At 39.0% G+C, this 17,771-nt stretch overlaps 1 protein-coding gene across 2 annotated transcripts in view; it reads left to right on the forward strand.

Annotated features, from left to right (window-relative positions):
• slc12a2 (solute carrier family 12 member 2) overlaps positions 1 to 17,771 on the forward strand; it is a 171,157-nt gene that overhangs the window by 133,680 nt on the left and 19,706 nt on the right. For both annotated transcript variants that reach the window (XM_069927966.1, XM_069927957.1), the window contains exons 15-20: positions 7,122 to 7,221; positions 8,552 to 8,663; positions 9,594 to 9,734; positions 12,296 to 12,402; positions 15,177 to 15,256; positions 16,596 to 16,736. In XM_069927966.1, coding sequence (XP_069784067.1) covers positions 7,122 to 7,221; positions 8,552 to 8,663; positions 9,594 to 9,734; positions 12,296 to 12,402; positions 15,177 to 15,256; positions 16,596 to 16,736 — 681 coding nt within the window. The remainder of the gene's footprint in view (positions 1 to 7,121; positions 7,222 to 8,551; positions 8,664 to 9,593; positions 9,735 to 12,295; positions 12,403 to 15,176; positions 15,257 to 16,595; positions 16,737 to 17,771) is intronic.

Below are 17,771 nucleotides of genomic sequence, written 5' to 3' on the forward strand. Positions count from 1 at the left end.
AAAGCTCCACTCACACATTAGCTACTCCTTAGCTATCCCTCTTTTTATTTGTCCCTGCCAATTATCTCAATTACTCCCACAAATCAACTCTTAATTGGCTTAACTTTTGCCCTCCACACCCTTTTTAAACCATCCAAATCACTGGCTCCATCTCCAACTCGACTGTGAATGAAATGAGAAGGCCCGAGCCCCACTACATGCCCTTTTTAAACCATCCAAATCACTGGTTTTCATCTCTCACTCGCCCCACCTCCAACTTCAACTCTGATTTGACTACGAATGAAACCTTCTCTGCAAACGCATGTTAAATGTTAAAATTTGGAGATTGCTGTTGGTGGTTTGCCTTCTCCACAGTTAATGGGTCTCTAACCACATCGATTTCATTACCTTAATTTCTAGACTCACCCCATTTTTTCCAATTTAGGACACAAGGGAAAGATTTTCTGTTGTCTTTGACTTGTAGCCCATCAGCTTCCACATTTAACCATGTAATTTATGTCATCTTCAGTTTGACACCTCCACAAATGCATCTTGTCAACATTCCCCTTTCTGCATTTCAAAAGAATTGTTCCCTTGTCCATGGTTCCATCTCCACTTCCATGCACTTCCCTGGAGTTACTGTGCACGTTCTTGAAAGGTCATCAACCTGAAACAGGGGTTTCCTGTCTTACATAAATGCTGCCTGTCTGCGTATTTCCATATTATTTTAATTCAGATTTCAATATTTGCTGTCTCTCAGTTGTGCAAAGATCTATTTGCATTATGAGGCTGAGCAGCGATGTGAAACAAGGCTTTATTCTGTCTGAGGCACTATTATCTCTTGTCATTCAGTCTTGGCTTCCCCTGTCACTAATATCCATTTCTTCTTATCTGCAAGTATAATATGCTTGATTTTAAAGTTTCTCGTTAAGATGAAAGGTCGTAATAAACATCCAAGGTTATCGCTCAGCTTTCCACCTTCCAGTGAGAATTATTCTAACCATTGAATGTCTCCTTTATAATTACAGCCCTCCATTCCAGGCAACATCCTGATGAATCTCTTTTGTATTCTTCTACTGCAGCGTTCCTGCAGTGTGCCAATCAGTGTTTCAAGTGCAATTTTTAAAAAAATATATATTTTAAATTGCCTTACCTTCATCTTTAATCTTAATTTCTTTACTACTTGACAGACATTTTCTGGTTTGCACATATAACCATTTACGGAGCGGAAATAGGCCATGTCGGCCTTTCGAGTCCGCACCGGTTCTGTTCCCTTGAGATATCTGACTGGACATTGCAATGAAAAATGGGTGATCTCTTTCAAGGCAAAAAATTGCTGCGCAAAATATTAAGGTCTACAAATAAAATGGAAGGCAAAACACAAAAGTTCTTTAGATTTGGATTAAACTCCTAAACTTAATGTAATATAGATTTTCAGTGCGGATATTATTAGATGGTTTCAATTCTTGTTGATTTTTTTTTTAAGTAATTGTTTAACCAAAATCTGATCCTACAAAAGTGTGGTCATTTTGTTACTGTCTGCAGGTAGTTGTTGTCTGTCCAGTGTTTATATTTGATTACTTTTCATAATTTGCTGTCTTTTTGCCACATTCATGTTTCAACCTGCTAAGATTAGACACATCTTTTTCATCCATTTCCTTTATTTCTATTTTGTAGCTTGTAAGCTTAATAAATGATTTATAGTGTTGTCGGATGACTGCTCATGGTAACTGTGTAATTTGATGTATCCTGTAACAGAAGATGAAAAAACTGGGCTCCATGCATAATTACTTAAACTCCCAATTTATTTTAGAAACACTGGTTCAATCACATTTCTTACTAAAGCAAACAGACACCAAAGACATTGCTTCTAAACCATAGTCTACTGTTAAAATATTCCACATTCTACAACTGTAATTCCAGATAATTATTGTGGGTAAATATTAGGAATAAAATGCAGATCAGTTAATGTCCAATGGAAAAAGAAATAAAATTTGAGTTTGGATTAATGACTGGTCATAAGAACTGGTAAAGTTAGAAAATGATTTTCAGAACAAGTGTGAGTTTGGAAGAAAAGGTCTGATGGTCATTCAACCTCTCCTCTCAAGTTTCAATGCTGTAGAACAAGGGTAGTAAATTGCTCATGAGTGAGGTTTGATTAAAGGTAATTGTAACATGAATATAACAAGATGGAAGAGAGAAAAGTAAAAAGAGTTGAAAATAAGATATCAAGCTGGAATGGCTGAATATCTGAAATGAGTGAATTCTATGTTAAATCCGCAAGGCTATATTATGACAGTTTCTAAGTAGATTTCTTGGTACATTGCTTCAGAAAACTCAATCTTACTGAATACTTAAAATCAAATAGTTTGGAAAATGTTTTCATAAGGACATATTGAACTTTTTGCTGCATTTCTGGTAGCCTGCCACAGACAAAAACTCACCTTGCACTTTATAGTTTTATTTTTTGGTTTCATCATTCTGATTTTAAAATGTTGTCATTTAATATCCATAAGGATGAATTGTGTATTTCTTGAACATTGGATGAATCAACTCCATGTTTTGATGCAAATGGGTTATTTGATTAAATAAAAATAATAATGTGTTGGTAGAGAATAAGTAAAAACAAAGATCTGTGTCCCTTTTGGAAATAATTGTGAGAACTAGCTAGATGGTAATATTGTTTGCAACACACAAAATGCTGAGCAACCCAGCAGGACAAGCAACATAGAAGGCAATAGATAGTGAACGTTTTTGGCCAAAACCCTTCTGTAGGATTGGAAAGAAAAGGGGCAGAATCTAGAAGAAAATGAGGGGGGGTGGGGAGGAGAGAAAGACCACAAGCTTGTATGTGATGGGTGAATACAGATGGGTGGGCAAAGGGATAAGAAGTGGGGTAAGCTAAGGAAGATGCACTGAGATAGGAGAGGACAGTAGATAAGTGAGACTGGTTGTAGAGCCAACAGCAGGCATCAAAGAAAGGGAGCAGTGAGAGAAGCTCTCATGGAACTCCAATTGAAAAGAGGAGGAAAACTTCAGAGATGGCACAGCTTGTATCTACTTTGCAGTGGAACAAAGTGGAGGCTGACAGGAAAGACTGCAAATGCTGGAAAACTGGAACAACACACAAAATACTGGAGGAACTCAGCGGGTCAGGCAGTATCTGTGAAATACAATGTTTCAGGTGTAACCCCTCAATGGGACTGGCAAGAAAGAGGGCAGAGGCTTGAATAAAAGGGCCTTGGTAATATTGTTTGGATGTCATGAATCAATGCGTGACCTGTAGGGAAATCCAGATTACTTTCAGTAATTGTCAGCAGTTTTAAGACGTCAGCAAATATAAGGGATGAAGTGAGGTGTGGCATTGCACTATCGTGCAACTTGCATTGTTAATCAGTGGTTCTTGATGGTTTATCACATGTGGTTAGCAACTATCATCTGTTGTGCAAATATTTTGAGAATCTGAAGGGAAAAATACTTGAAACAGTACCGGTCATTTAAATGTAAAAATATGCTGAAAGTGTTTTTATCTTGAAAACGACGTTGCCAATGTGTGTAGAAATTGTAAAGTAAATAGAATCATCAACTTTCTGGAATATGACATTTTCTTATCATAATGGCGAGTTTATATGACTGGCAATATGTGCAAAGTTATTCTGAAAGAAAATCTCTTCTGTTTCTTTTATTTATTTTAATCACTGTCAAACACATGTTCAGAGAAAAACCAGAGTTCTTCATAGTTTCTTTTCTCCCTCTGGAAACAATGTACAAACGTCATGTAGCTCTTTCCTGACCAATCTGACAAACTGAAACCATTTTGGGAAAATGTAGAAACAGCTTTTTTTTTTGTTTGTAGTTTAAAGAGAAAGAATAAGTTGCAGATTTAGGTTGTGGGAATCGTAGTTCTAAGTGTTGAATAGATAGAATTGTTCTTTTAAACTTATTTTTCAACTTGGTCTTTGACTAAAATAAGAAATAAATCACTTCTTGCTTTTCCTGTGGACGTTTATTTTAAGTGCAAGCAAAGTAATCCTTCGAGATTTAGATGAGTACCTCCGAAGCTGTGAAATCAATGTCTGTCTCCCATTCTTTATGACATTGTCCCTGTGCCAAAAAAGACGTCTGTGTCCTGCCTCAATGATTTCCGCTCTGTTGCACTCATGTCCATCGTCATAAAGTGCTTCAAGCACCTGCTGCCCTCCTCACTGAACCCCCTGCAGTTTGCAAATATATCAACCACTCTAATGCTATCGCCACCGCCCTACATCTGGAAAATAAAAGACTTACATGTTTGAATGCTGTTTATTGACTTCAGTTCGGCATTTAACACAATCATACCTCAGTACCAGATTAGGAAGTTGGGCCTGCTGGGACTAAACACCTCCCTCTGAAATTGGATTCTTGACTTCCTGACAGGGAGACCTCTGGCAGTCCGGATTGGTAGCAGCACCTCCAAGGCCATGACACTAAGCACTAGGGGGCCCCCAAGAGCTGCATGCTCAGTCCACTGTTGCTTAATCTGCTGACCCACGATTGTACAGCCAAATATAACTCAAACCACATCATTAAGTTCGCTGACGACATGACAGTGGTGGGCCTTGACATTAAGATCAAGGACGCAGCATACAGAGATGAAGTGCAAACACTAACAAACTGGTGCATAGTAAACAACCTGTATCTGAATGTAAAAAAAAAACAAGAGATAGTTGTCGACTTCAGGAGAGCCCAGGGAGATCATACTCCCCTGACCATTGAAGACCCTATTGTTGAAGTTGTTAAGAGTATTAAGTTCCTTGGAGTGCACCTGGCAAAGAATCTCTCCTGGTCCCTTAGCCAAGGAAACCCAGCAGTGCCTCTACTTCCTGCGAAGGCTGAAGTAAGTCCATCTCCCACCCTCCATCCTCAGTGAATTCTACAGAGAGCATCCAGTTCAACTGTATCACCACCTCGTTTGGAAGCTGTACCATCTCAGACCTAAGACCCTGCAGAGGATAGTGAAGTCAGCATAAAAGAGCATTGGAGAACCACTACGCTTGACGGATGAAGTGAGGTGTGGCATTGCACTATCATGCAACTTGCATTGTTAATCAGTGGTTCATCACATGTGGTTAGCAACTATCATCTGTTGTGCAAATATTTTGAAGGGAAAAGTACTTGAAACAGACGCAGACGGAAGCCAAACATTGTGAAAGACTCCATACGTCCCACATGTAAACTGTTTTCACTCCTGGCAGGACATACTGTAGCATTCAGGCCCCTTGTGCCCAGAGTGGGAAACCACTTTTTTTCCCCCAAGCCGTCAAGCTCCTGAACTCCCAGAACAGATGTGGATAGTGTACCATGGACTTTCAGTGTATACGTCTTAGTACCATAATATTTTAATGTGTTAACTGCTTTCCTAACCTCAATGTAAATATGCTCCATGTCCCTGAAGAAACACTATCTCATTCTACCAAGTGAGCATTGTATGAGTGATAAATAAAGTTGATTTGACTTGAACCAGGATTTTGTAAAAGATCAATTAACTGGCATGTACTCTGAACACTTAATTTAAAGGATGTTACTCACAGGACAGGACAATTAAAATTAGAAATTCATATCTCCAAATATTTGATGTGATTAAAATTATTGGTACACCAGTCTAACAGGTTGACTGTTCTGTAGCTTGCCAAAAAAATTGTATTTTAATGTTGAGCACCACTGGGCTTATACTTTTCCTTGAGTCAGTTTGTTTTCTGCATCATGAGGTTAGGTGCACTCAGAGGGATAATGAGCAACAGATGTTGTTAAAGTGGAGGGTGAATTAGCTTGTTTGCCGAATGCCTCAGTTCACGTCGTCAATGGGAATTGGGTTGCATTCGCTGAAATCTTTTTTTCTTTAATCCCTCCCCTCTCACTTTGCCTATTTCCATCATATGTCCCCTTTTGCTTGCCTTCCTGTCCCAGCAATGTAATTGCAAACAGTTATCTGTATCAAGGATGGCAGCATTCAGAAATTGCTATTCCAACAACTGAGTGAAAAATATTGGGTAAGATGGAATTTATTATAGAGCAGCTGTTCATCCAAAGTCCAGTATTTGTAAGAACATACATTTCTGTAAACAAAATACTCAGAACGTTCCATAGTCTTTGGTTGGATTTATTAATTACCCACCTCACCCAAGCAACTGCTTGATGTTGAAAATTGGAGGTGAAATGATCATTGGACCATGTTTTGACAAACGTCACTAAGACTACCAATTTTCATCTCATCCAGATGTCCAATTCTGTCAGAGCTCATGTGGAATTGCATCCTTAACATGATTCTAAACTTGTATGTCTTGCTCTTTCAAAATAGTTCTTAAACCTAGCATCTCTTTCTGTAGTAATGCATTCTTGTTTCTTCTCAGAACATTTTGCTATGCTAAGTGCTGTATAAATGCAGACTGTGCTGGTTAGAATGAAATACTATTCTCTTAGGTGGATAGTAGGTAAGCATGCAACAAACTGATGAAGTAAAACAGGAAGTCTGCAGACACAGTAATAGACGCCTCCCTTCTGGACAGACTGAACACCTTCTGTCGCACGGTTTGATGAGAAGAACAGGATGATGCCAACAGAAGCTCCATGTCCGCCTGGTGAATGGGCCCCCTGCATAGTAACGGCTGAGGAGAGGAGAACCCTATTCAAGGAGAATCCAAACAAGACGGCGAGACCAGACATCGTATCTGGTCAGGAACTGAAGGACTGTGCAGAGCAATTGATGGAGGTCTTTACAGATGCCTTCAACATCTCACTGCAGCAGTCCATCATTTCTGCAGGGTTCAAGACAACCACCACATCCTGATTCCCAAGAGGATGACAATAACAGATCTCAGTGACTACTGCCCTGTGGCACTGCCCTCCACCATTATGAAATACTTTGTGCATCTTGTAATGGAATGCAACAAAGCATACCTCAGATGCTGTACCCATTTCAATTCACCTATTGAAGAAACCATTCCACAGATGATGCTATGGCCTTGTCACTTCACTCCATCTTGGCCCACTTGATAGTTTTCATTATGGCTTGTTACAGGAATTAATTCATCTAGAATGCCAACATATTAATTATCTTCCTCTTGCAAACACTTAAATTGTTCTATATTTTTTCATTCCCACAGATGTGAACTGGGGCTCCTCTACACAGGCTTTAACCTACCTGATTGCCATGCAGCATGCTATTCGTCTTGCTGGAGTAGAAGACCATGTAAAGAATTTCAGGTGATTAAGACTCATTAAAATTTCAGCATTTAAGGAATAGTTTGTAACTGAAGTGAAAAATATTGCACTTATCTGCCATCATTCAAAAGGTCGAGGGTTGATTTTTTTTAAATTTGGTGCCCATTCCCTTTACTCATTAAAACCCAAATAATCTTAATAAAATCTATATTGTATTTGCAGCATAATGACTTTTTGAAAAAAATGAAGAAAGACGCTTGAAGTTTGTTTGAAAAGGATTACCTATGTGCTGAATAGAAGATGCATGGCCCCAATTTCCTGGATGCTCTTGCACTCTTTTTTTGCTTATTCAGATAAAAATAAAAATTTTCACCAAGTAAAAGGCAACAGCCTTGTATTGAAAGAATATGAAAATAATGTATCCTGGTTTGTCATGCTGCCAAGTGAATTAATATTGAATTTTTATACTGCTTCAGGTGTAACTTTGGTGTCCAAGAATTTTGGTTGTGTGATCTTTCATCTTTTAATTAGTAAAAGACTTTCTAAATCTCAAATTGATACTTTACATTTACATTGGCACACAAAATATTATAAAAGCATCTCCAAGCATTTGGTGTGAGAAAATTGGACAAAAATTCCATTCAGGAAGCTTGTCATAAAGATGTATTTTCAGGATTAAAACGAATCAGAAGCATGGTTGGAAGAGATTTGTAGGGGTGGGAAATTTAATCTTGGGATTTGGATAAGTAAAGCATTGTAACTGATGATAGAGCAGTGGAAATGTGCAAGAAGTCAAGCTATAAATTTACACATCTGAAGGTAGGACATTTGATGATTATAAAGAAATGAGAAGGAAGCTGCTATTTGTGCAGCATTGTGTAACCCAGTCACATACGACTTTAATTATTCCCTATGCCATCGATGCTCTGATTAGTAAGGGATTGCTTAAGGTGGTATATGGGTGGAAAGAAAAAGTTTGAAAACCACGGTTTTAATCGTACTTAATTGACTTGTTATGTGCACGGTTTCATAACTCCAAAGGAAATGGGCCAATGCCAATTTTTCTCAAGCAAAATATTTCAGCAACAGTTGGGTCTGGAGCAATGATTCTCAACCTTCCCTTCCCACTCACATACCACCTTAAGCAATCCCTTACTAATCACAGAGCATCGATGGCATAGGGATTATTTAAAGTGGTATGTAAATGGAAATAAAAAGGTTGAGAACCACTGGTGTAGCCTGAGAGCATCCATAAAGCAAGTTGAAGACGAATGTAGTCTTTAGAATTTTAGTATGTATTCTGGTGTTACAGTAGCTAATGAGATGTAATATTTCTATATTGATTTTATTTCAATTGGTTATTATCATTTAGGCCCCAATGTCTGCTAATGACGGGTGCTCCAACATCCCGGCCAGCTTTGCTTTATCTTGTTCATGGCTTTACAAAAAATGTTGGACTAGTGGTCTGTGGACATGTTCACACGGTGAGTTTGGTAGATAAGCTTATTTTCAATTGAGACTTCTTTTTGTATCTTAGTGCCTTCAATTTCATCTATAATTGCTTGGAGATGTTGACTTCAACAATTTGTCTCTATTGTACATTTTCACCATTTGGATTGTTTTCTCTCACCGATGTTCTAGCTATAATTCAGCTCCTTCGATTTGTACCCCCTCTCTCATCTATTACCAACAACTTTTAATTCTCCATCCCATTGTGACCGGTCTTTAGCTTTGTACTCTGTTTTTCTGTCTTTCAGAAATGATTAATTCCTTAATTCTATATTGATTCAAGCTAATTTGCCATTTCTCACAAGAATCAAAGATTTTTATCATGAGGCAAACATTTGTTATGATAAATTATTGGTTTTCATAAAACAAAAGGGTAAAAAATCTAATTTATCTGAATAAGCAGAGATTTTACAAGTAACACTCAATCCCTAAAGACAGCCAGATGTCTTCTACTCTCCTGCCCATCTTTCTCCCTCATGACTTAGCCTCCATTCATTTTTGTTTTACTTTGTTCACACTGACAGCTACAGGTGACCCCCCCCCCCCCCCCCCCCCCATTGTGGGCATTCAATTAATGGAAACTTCTTCTAGAATTCACAAATTATTCATCAAAGATTTGAGGTATAAATAAAATTGGTTACATTTCCTGGTGCACAGCAGATGACATGGCTTCGCAATATGAAACATCACAATTCAAACTATCTTATGGGAACTCATCCCACTTATAAAGCAGAGGTAACCTGCATGAATTCTGAAATCTGTTAGGATTTCAGCGCTTGCTTAGCTGTGATTGGTGGTCTGCAGCCAGCTCAGTTCATGAGAAACTCAAATTTGTTGGTCCCAATTCCAAAAATATTCTTTAGAAAGATGTAAATGCAACAATATGAAATATTTAATTTTATTAGGGGCCTCGTAGACAAGCTTTGAAGGAAATCTCTACTGATCAGTCCAAGTACCAACGGTGGTTAATCAAAAATAAAATGAAAGCCTTCTATGCCCCTGTATATGCAGAAGATTTGCGTGAAGGAACACAGTTTTTGCTTCAAGTAAGTTTTATTGATTTTTTTTTAAATTAACATCCAGTAAATTGTTTTTGAATACCCCTATTATCAGGATGGAACTATGATGGAATCTGAAAGAACAGAACAGTTTTGCTTGCCCACAACTTGCATGTGTGTAATCAATTGAAGGTTAACAAAAAGCTAAATATCTATTGCCAATCTTTGGTGTATTGAACTTGCATGAAAAATTGTGTACATGCTACCCAAGATTTTAAGTTATAATATTTATAAATATTGAGTGTTTAATTTGTGGTGCTCTTAACATTCACTCAGGACTTCATTGACTCCTTTCATTTCAGCTTCTGAATGAATATTAATTTTTTTTTGTCGCTGAGGCCATTTATCATTGCCTGGTAACATATTTGCAGACTAAGTTTGAGTGGGTAAATCAATCAACCACCAAACCAATATTGAAAGCAGCCCCCCATATCCAAATTTATGAAAATATTAAAATAGTTCAGAGGAATTTAACCCAGCCATCTATGGTGATGTTTAAAATATTTTCAAAATGAGTTTGGTCTCAACAAGAAAGTGCTAAGACCATCACCAAATGGTTCACTGCCAACTGAATATGAATTTGCACCCTGGTTAACCTTGTAGAAAAATGTTATTATTACAAGCAGAATGAAGTACGTCCAGATCAAACAGGAGTCGCATGTCCTGACGAGAGGCTTCGGCCTATAACGTTAACAGTTCTTTTTCTCCACAGATGGTGCTTGACCTGTTGAGTTCCTAAATCAGATTGTTTTGATCATGATAAAGGTGTTTAGTTTTAGTACATATTCAAAAAGATTTTGGCTGCTTTATAATTGTTACTATGGTAATCTCCATCTCTTTCCCCCAACAGTCCACATTGTTTTTTTGTCCTCCAGTGAGAGCATTCCTCAGAGAATGTATCATTACTGAGACATGTACAAATTTTACAAATTTGTGGTTACTGTTCATTATATTGAAGGAATTTTAATAGGGCATTGGTAATAGATTTCTGGTTTCCACCTAAGCATGCTCCATGTCAGTCCTGGTTCTCCATCCCCTCAATAAACAGTTGGATGGGTCTTGAAGTCTTCACAAATATTAAAAATATTGCTAATTAATCCTTTTTGGGCATTGAAGAGAAATCCCTAGTATCTTGAATTCAAGCGACTAGTAGAAAAATTGAGGAAATTAAATAAAAAAAAAATAGGTAAAATATACACATTTAAAATTGTAAATGTTCACTGAAGTTACACAGAAGATGGGAGCAAATATTCAGCCAGCGGAGTACCTTGGTTGTGCTTTGCTTGTAGCAGCTATTTAAATAAAGGTGCCACCCCGGATGAAAAACTGATTAATGCCATCGCCATTGGGGGTGATTCTCTTAAAGTCTCTCCTTATTCCTGTTTAGTAAGAGTTTCCCTGGTCAGAGGCTTTTTCTGTAAACTTTGCAGGGTGGGGTGTTAATTATCTGTAATGTTATTGTTTTGTCTTATGAGCGGCTTCGTGGAGGGGGAAGAACCTGCAGTGACGGTTAAATGCCTTCAAAGAATATGACTGAAAATAAAGTAAAATGCTTTAAGGTTTATATATTGTTCATGAAAGTGAAGTTTGTCCAGTGTAAGTGCAATATAGTATTTTTATCTTTTAAACTGTTTATTAATGCAGGTGCATTAGTTAGACTTTGTAAGAATATGTCTTAAGCAACTGGAAAATACATATCCAGCATCTACCAATCCCTATCAATGCTGGATCCCAGGGGTTTTACTGTTACATGTTTGATGCATTTACAACATCAACAAGGATTTATTGGATGAGTTGAAGTATAAGCAGCTCCAAACATGTACATGACCGTAGATGGCTGTGTAAAAATTCTGCTGAACTACTATTTCGGCAATTTGGATATCGGGGACTGCTTCCAGTATTGATGTTAAAACTATTTTCTCTTGTTTGGTAGATGGTTGATTCACCCATTAAAACCTGATCTGTAAATCTGCTACCAGTTAATGATAAATCGATTCAGCATCAAAAATGTACAAGATGAGTGCAAATAATGCTTGGCTTCTTGTATTGTAACCAAAAAAAGTGCAGCCACATTCAGATGTACAGGTAGTCCTCAACTTACAACCATGTTCCGTTCTGACTGATTGTATCTCAAAATGGGTGTACATCACTGTATCCATTCTGTCGTTCACCAAGTACAACATGGCGGCCAGCTCTCATGAAAGGTTAGCCACTGCTGTCATAGGTGCTATTTTCCATAGATAGGCCCCTACTTTCACCCAAAAGCGTAAATTTTATATTTACATATTTTTCCTTTATTTTAAAAAAAATTGGTCATGTGTGCGGATAGCTGTACATTACATAGGTTGTAAAATGGGGATGACCTTTAGTATAATGTTCTCACTGGATTCCAGTTATATGACTACTCTTTTGACCAGAATACAAAAACTTCCATTTCCCTCATCTTCCTTTTTTTGTTATTTAGACTGTCAAGTGCTGATACATGAGGTGTTGTTTAATACTACAGTCAGATTGAAAAGTGACTTTCCTTTCTGCTTTGTTCTCTTCAGGCTGTAGGACTTGGTCGAATGAGGCCCAACACCCTTGTCTTTGGCTTTAAAAAAGATTGGCGTCAGGCACTTATGAAAGATGTAGAAAATTACATAAATGCTATTCAGTGAGTTAATTACCATATATTACCATTCTGTGGAGTAAAGTAACATGTTGAAAGCAAACATTTTATGTATTGGATATACTGTATATGCACGTGTAATAGTCGAGCCCCAATTTTTGGCCCCAAAATCTGGTATTGTCCAGGTGCAAAAGTCAAACCCCCCCCACCTTATTTTTATCCCCGATTGCCCGCTCACCAGAGCTCCTGACACCTCATCTGTCGACTCTCGCCTACGCCCAGGCCACACACCCACCAAAGCTCCCCACAGCTCTCTCGGGGGCTCTCGCCTAGGCTCCGACTGCCCTCCCCTCTGAGCTCCCATTGCTCTGACAGCAGACCAGTGGTTCTCAACCTTTTTCTTTTCACTCACATACCACTTTAAGTAATCTGTGTGCCATAGGTGCTCTTTGATTAGTCAGGGATTGCTTAAGATGGTATGTGGGTGGAAAGAAAAAAATTGAAAACCACTGTTTAATCATACCTAATTGACTTGTCATGTGCACGGTTTCATAACTCCAAAGGAAATGGGCCAATGACATTTTTCTCAAGGAAAATATTTCAGTAACATTTGGGTCTAGAGTAGTGATTCTCAACTTTCCCTTCCCTCTCATATACTACCTTAAGCAATCCCTGACTAATTAGAGAGCCCTTATGGCATAGAGATTACTTAAGGTGGTATGTGAGTGGAAAGAAAAAGGTTGAGAACCACTGCTGAAGACTCGGGCCTAGGCCCCGGCCACCCTCCCATCTAGGTCCCGATACGCCAAATGCAAACTTACCACTTGGTCCCTGCCACCCATCCAAGCTCCCAATGCATCAAAAGATGCAAACATTTATCACAGTCAAATGTAATAGTTGGACCCCCTAAATTTTGCCCCAAAAATTGGTGCACAAAATTTGAATGTTACATGTGTAAAATCAAATTTCAATAATCCAATTAATGGGTCCATAATTGCTGATTCAGCATCTGTTCACCAGGATAACTGGTTTCATTGCTCCTTTGAAATTCGCCTAGTGGTCCATTTCCTGTGTTCCCTGAATACTTTCCTGGTCCTCTGACAAATTTATTATGTGGGCGGGGAGAGATAGAAGAACAGTAAATTCTGGGGCATGATCTTTCATCAGAACTAGGAAACGTTACAAACATGAGGAGCACAGCTAGCAGTGCTTCCACTTCACAGCTTCAAAGGGCCTGGTTCAATCCTGACCTCGGGCGCTGTTTACACAGAGTTTGCATGTTCTCCCTGTGACCGTGCATCTTCTCTGGATGTTTCCTCTCGTATCAAAAAGATGTGAGTTGACAGGTTAGTTGATCATTGTAAATTTCTCCCAGTGTGCTTTGCGGAAACTGCCAAAATGTTTGGCCTGGAAGTCAGCCTGAAGAAAACTGAGGTCCTCCATCAGCCAGCTCCCCACCATGACTACCAGCCCCCCCACATCTCCATCGGGCACACAAAACTCAAAACGGTCAACCAGTTTACCTATCTCGGCTGCACCATTTCATCAGATGCAAGGATCGACAATGAGATAGACAACAGACTCGCCAAGGCAAATAGCGCCTTTGGAAGACTACACAAAAGAGTCTGGAAAAACAACCAACTGAAAAACCTCACAAAGATAAGCGTATACAGAGCCGTTGTCATACCCACACTCCTGTTCGGCTCCGAATCATGGGTCCTCTACCGGCACCACCTACGGCTCCTAGAACGCTTCCACCGCGTTGTCTCTGCTCCATCCTCAACATCCATTGGAGCGCTTACATCCCTAACGTCGAAGTACTCGAGATGGCAGAGGTCGACAGCGTCGAGTCCACGCTGCTGAAGATCCAGCTGCGCTGGATGGGTCACGTCTCCAGAATGGAGGACCATCGCCTTCCCAAGATCGTGTTATATGGCGAGCTCTCCACTGGCCACCGTGACAGAGGTGCACCAAAGAAAAGGTACAAGGACTGCCTAAAGAAATCTCTTGGTGCCTGCCACATTGACCACCGCCAGTGGGCTGATAACGCCTCAAACCGTGCATCTTGGCGCCTCACAGTTTGGCGGGCAGCAACCTCCTTTGAAGAAGACCGCAGAGCCCACCTCACTGACAAAAGGCAAAGGAGGAAAAACCCAACACCCAACCCCAACCAACCAATTTTCCCCTGCAACCGCTGCAATCGTGTCTGCCTGTCCCGCATCGGACTTGTCAGCCACAAACGAGCCTGCAGCTGACGTGGACTTTTTACCCCCTCCATAAATCTTCGTCCGCGAAGCCAAGCCAAAGAAAAAGCATATAAATGTTCATACAAGTCATGTTCACATAAATGGGATGTTGATGGTTGGCGTTGATTTTTTGGGCTGAAGTGCCTGTTTTTGTGCTGTATCTCTTCAACTCCAAAATGCCATATAATGGGAATTAAGTTTACATTGGGATATTAATATGAGTAATATCCAATAGCCTGGAAAATTTGCTAGCACCACTGAGGTCTGAAGTGTGAAGATATATTGGAATTGTATTGTATATACTGTAGCTAGTGTGGCTTTAGAATCAATGTCAGCTTTTTAAAAACCCTTTGTTCAAGTATTCTAAAATGATCCCATATTTTTAAAGGGACTTATTTGAATTTTAACAAAAACTGGTGACATTTTGCTGCCTTTGTTTTCTTTAAATGTCAAAGTATAATTTTTTTTGCATATTTGGCTTTGTTTGGACAATATTTAACAAAGATTAGCTAAGTGTTTTATTTCTTGCTTCTGTTTGAAGAATTGTTCTTGTAATGCATATTTTCTTTGCAGTGATGCATTTGACTATCAATACGGAGTAGTTGTTATTAGACTAAAGGAAGGCTTTAATATTTCTCATCTTCAAACACAAGGTGAGATTTTAATCTGCAATCCATTTAACACTGCAAAATGATTACATGTACATCAGGAAATGAGTATTGACTGTCAGCATGCTATTGAAAATGCAGGTTCACTTTTTCTGCCCTGCTCATGGTTTACAGATCTGATAAGAATTTTTGATTAGTTGCTATACATCACCTCATTTAGAGAAAATGAGAGGAGGGAATGCACCTGAACATGAGTAAGGTTCAATGGCTATTGCTATGTAACCTGCTTTATTCATTCTTGCCTCAATATTGATCTTGTATACACACATATCAATCTCTCAAATTTGCGAATGGTAAGTGTGTCTTCCATAAGAAAAGACAATGCTTGTATTATCGATGCTTTTGAATCAAGGAAGAGACTTCTTACAAATCATCTGGAGTTGAAAGGACAAGTTTCAATAGACTACCTTTTTTTGCTTTTCTGTTTTTAGTGGTCTCTCAATTGTATCACTCTCTGCACATATCTTGATATTATAAATAGATTTGACCTGATACTTTGTCCATTTTAGGGGAAAAACTCAAGTTTTTGGCAAACAATGGTCATGTACCATTGCTGAGTGGCAAGAAGCTGATGTTATGATTTTATTTTCTGGGCTTTAAGTTCATAAATGCAGAATCATTTTGAAAATATTAGATAATCAAGAATCGAGCTGCTTAAAGTTAGTTTTTCAAAAGTAGATACTCAACAACAGATGGTGGCAGAGTAAATTACGTCATAAGTGATCATTTATTAATTCAATAGCAAACCTGCAAGGAAAGCTTCATTTGTTTCTACTTCAGTGAAATGTTCAATTTAATTTCTTCTTGATCATCGTGCATTATAGTGAACTTAACCTTTTTTTTGGGAGCTCAATCTGGACAAAAATTATTTCTCCGACTTGATATTTTGTCTATGTCCAACTTAGGCCTTACCAGAGGCATGCTGGAAAACAGTGTGTACAAATGTGAGAAGGGGCTTGGTTGACTGGGTTTCCACTTCCTCCTCACTTCTACAGTTCCCTTTACTTGATTGGGTCATTTAATTGTCTCCCAAAATAATGGGCATATTCAAAACATTAAGTTGAATATTGAGGAAATTAAACATATTGAGAATGATAATGAGTTTGTCATGTATATTATATGCACCAAAATTATTTCTTGCTACTACTGAACAGGTGCTTTGTAAATAAAAACTACCAGCTTTTTTTTTAAAAAAAAGCTACATACTAGCTACTTGAATTAAAAGGATAACAAAATATAGATCATATAAACTCACAGTTATCCCAAAGAAAATAAAAGTCACTTGCTTTCAAAACGATTGCTACCAATTTTTCCATTTGTACAGAAGAGCTGTGTACTTCTCAGGACAAATCTGTGCATCCCAAGGATGTGGTGGTTAATCTGGAACATTCTGATGCTGACTCTAAGCCATCTTCCAAGTCAGTGAGTGAAACTAACAGTCCAGCCGTGTCACAAGATCACAAAGGTAAAAAAAAAGTCACATACCTCTATGGTAATAGATCAGTATCATAGAGATTAAACTTTTAAAAATGTCAGTGTTGAATTTAATTTGTCCTAGTTTTGTTTCAAGAAAATAAAAACTCTGTGTGGAGCAAGTCAGTTAATTATATCATTTGTGAGGTACCTTTGTCTAAAGACACTTCACTAAAACTTGAGCAACTCTGCCGCTTAATGGAATTGGAGTAAACTGAAGTCTTGATAAAAGGTCTGACCCAAAATGTTGACTGAGCACTTCTCTCCAGGGATGATGTTTGACCCACTGAGTTCACCCTACATCTTTGGCCGTCTTTTTTTTTTGGTTAGCTCCAATAGTTCTATCAGAGCTCTACCACTAACCGCAATCAAGATTCCTTTTGTGTCATGTAATAAAGCACAAAATTGGTGTAAAGCAGGCAATCACCATTATTGATGCCACTTACAGTAAGAGAAAGAAAAACAAGAGTCCCTGAGTGCCCATGGATTCGCTTCCAGTGCTCCTGCTGCCTCTGCTAAATTCATCAGTAGACCAAGCTCCAGATCCAAACCTCCAACACAATCAGGAAGCCTGAGGGAGCCCTTATGCCCTCAGCACCCTCTCAAAACCCAGATCCCATGATCCAGTCTCCAGCAAACGATATGGGTCCCCCAACGTTGTCATCAACAGTCTGTGAAGTTCCCTCAGCCGCTGAACTCCTCGCTAGACTGCTGCTATAGTTACTGTCCTGTAGGATTGTCTCCTCTGCTTCTCCCTCTCAATGGGGCGTCTTTTCTGGTGCCTTTTGCACTGGTCCACTGCTGCCCAGAGTCTCAACACCTTGTGGCTGCTGCCAAACACAGGCACTGCCATCTTGTGCACAGACCTCCGCGGGTGCAGAATTTTACTTGCAAACACCGTCAGCTCCTTTAACAGGCTGTTTAAAGCCTGTAGAGAGCTGCTGGCTTTGGGACTGGGCGGTTGAATCCCTCGCAGCAGTCTCCTGGGACTGAACCAGTAGCAAGTGCTGCCCTTTTTTTGGGTAAG

This window comes from Narcine bancroftii, chromosome 1 (genome assembly GCF_036971445.1).
Source record: "Narcine bancroftii isolate sNarBan1 chromosome 1, sNarBan1.hap1, whole genome shotgun sequence".
NCBI classification, from domain to species: Eukaryota; Metazoa; Chordata; class Chondrichthyes; order Torpediniformes; family Narcinidae; genus Narcine; species Narcine bancroftii.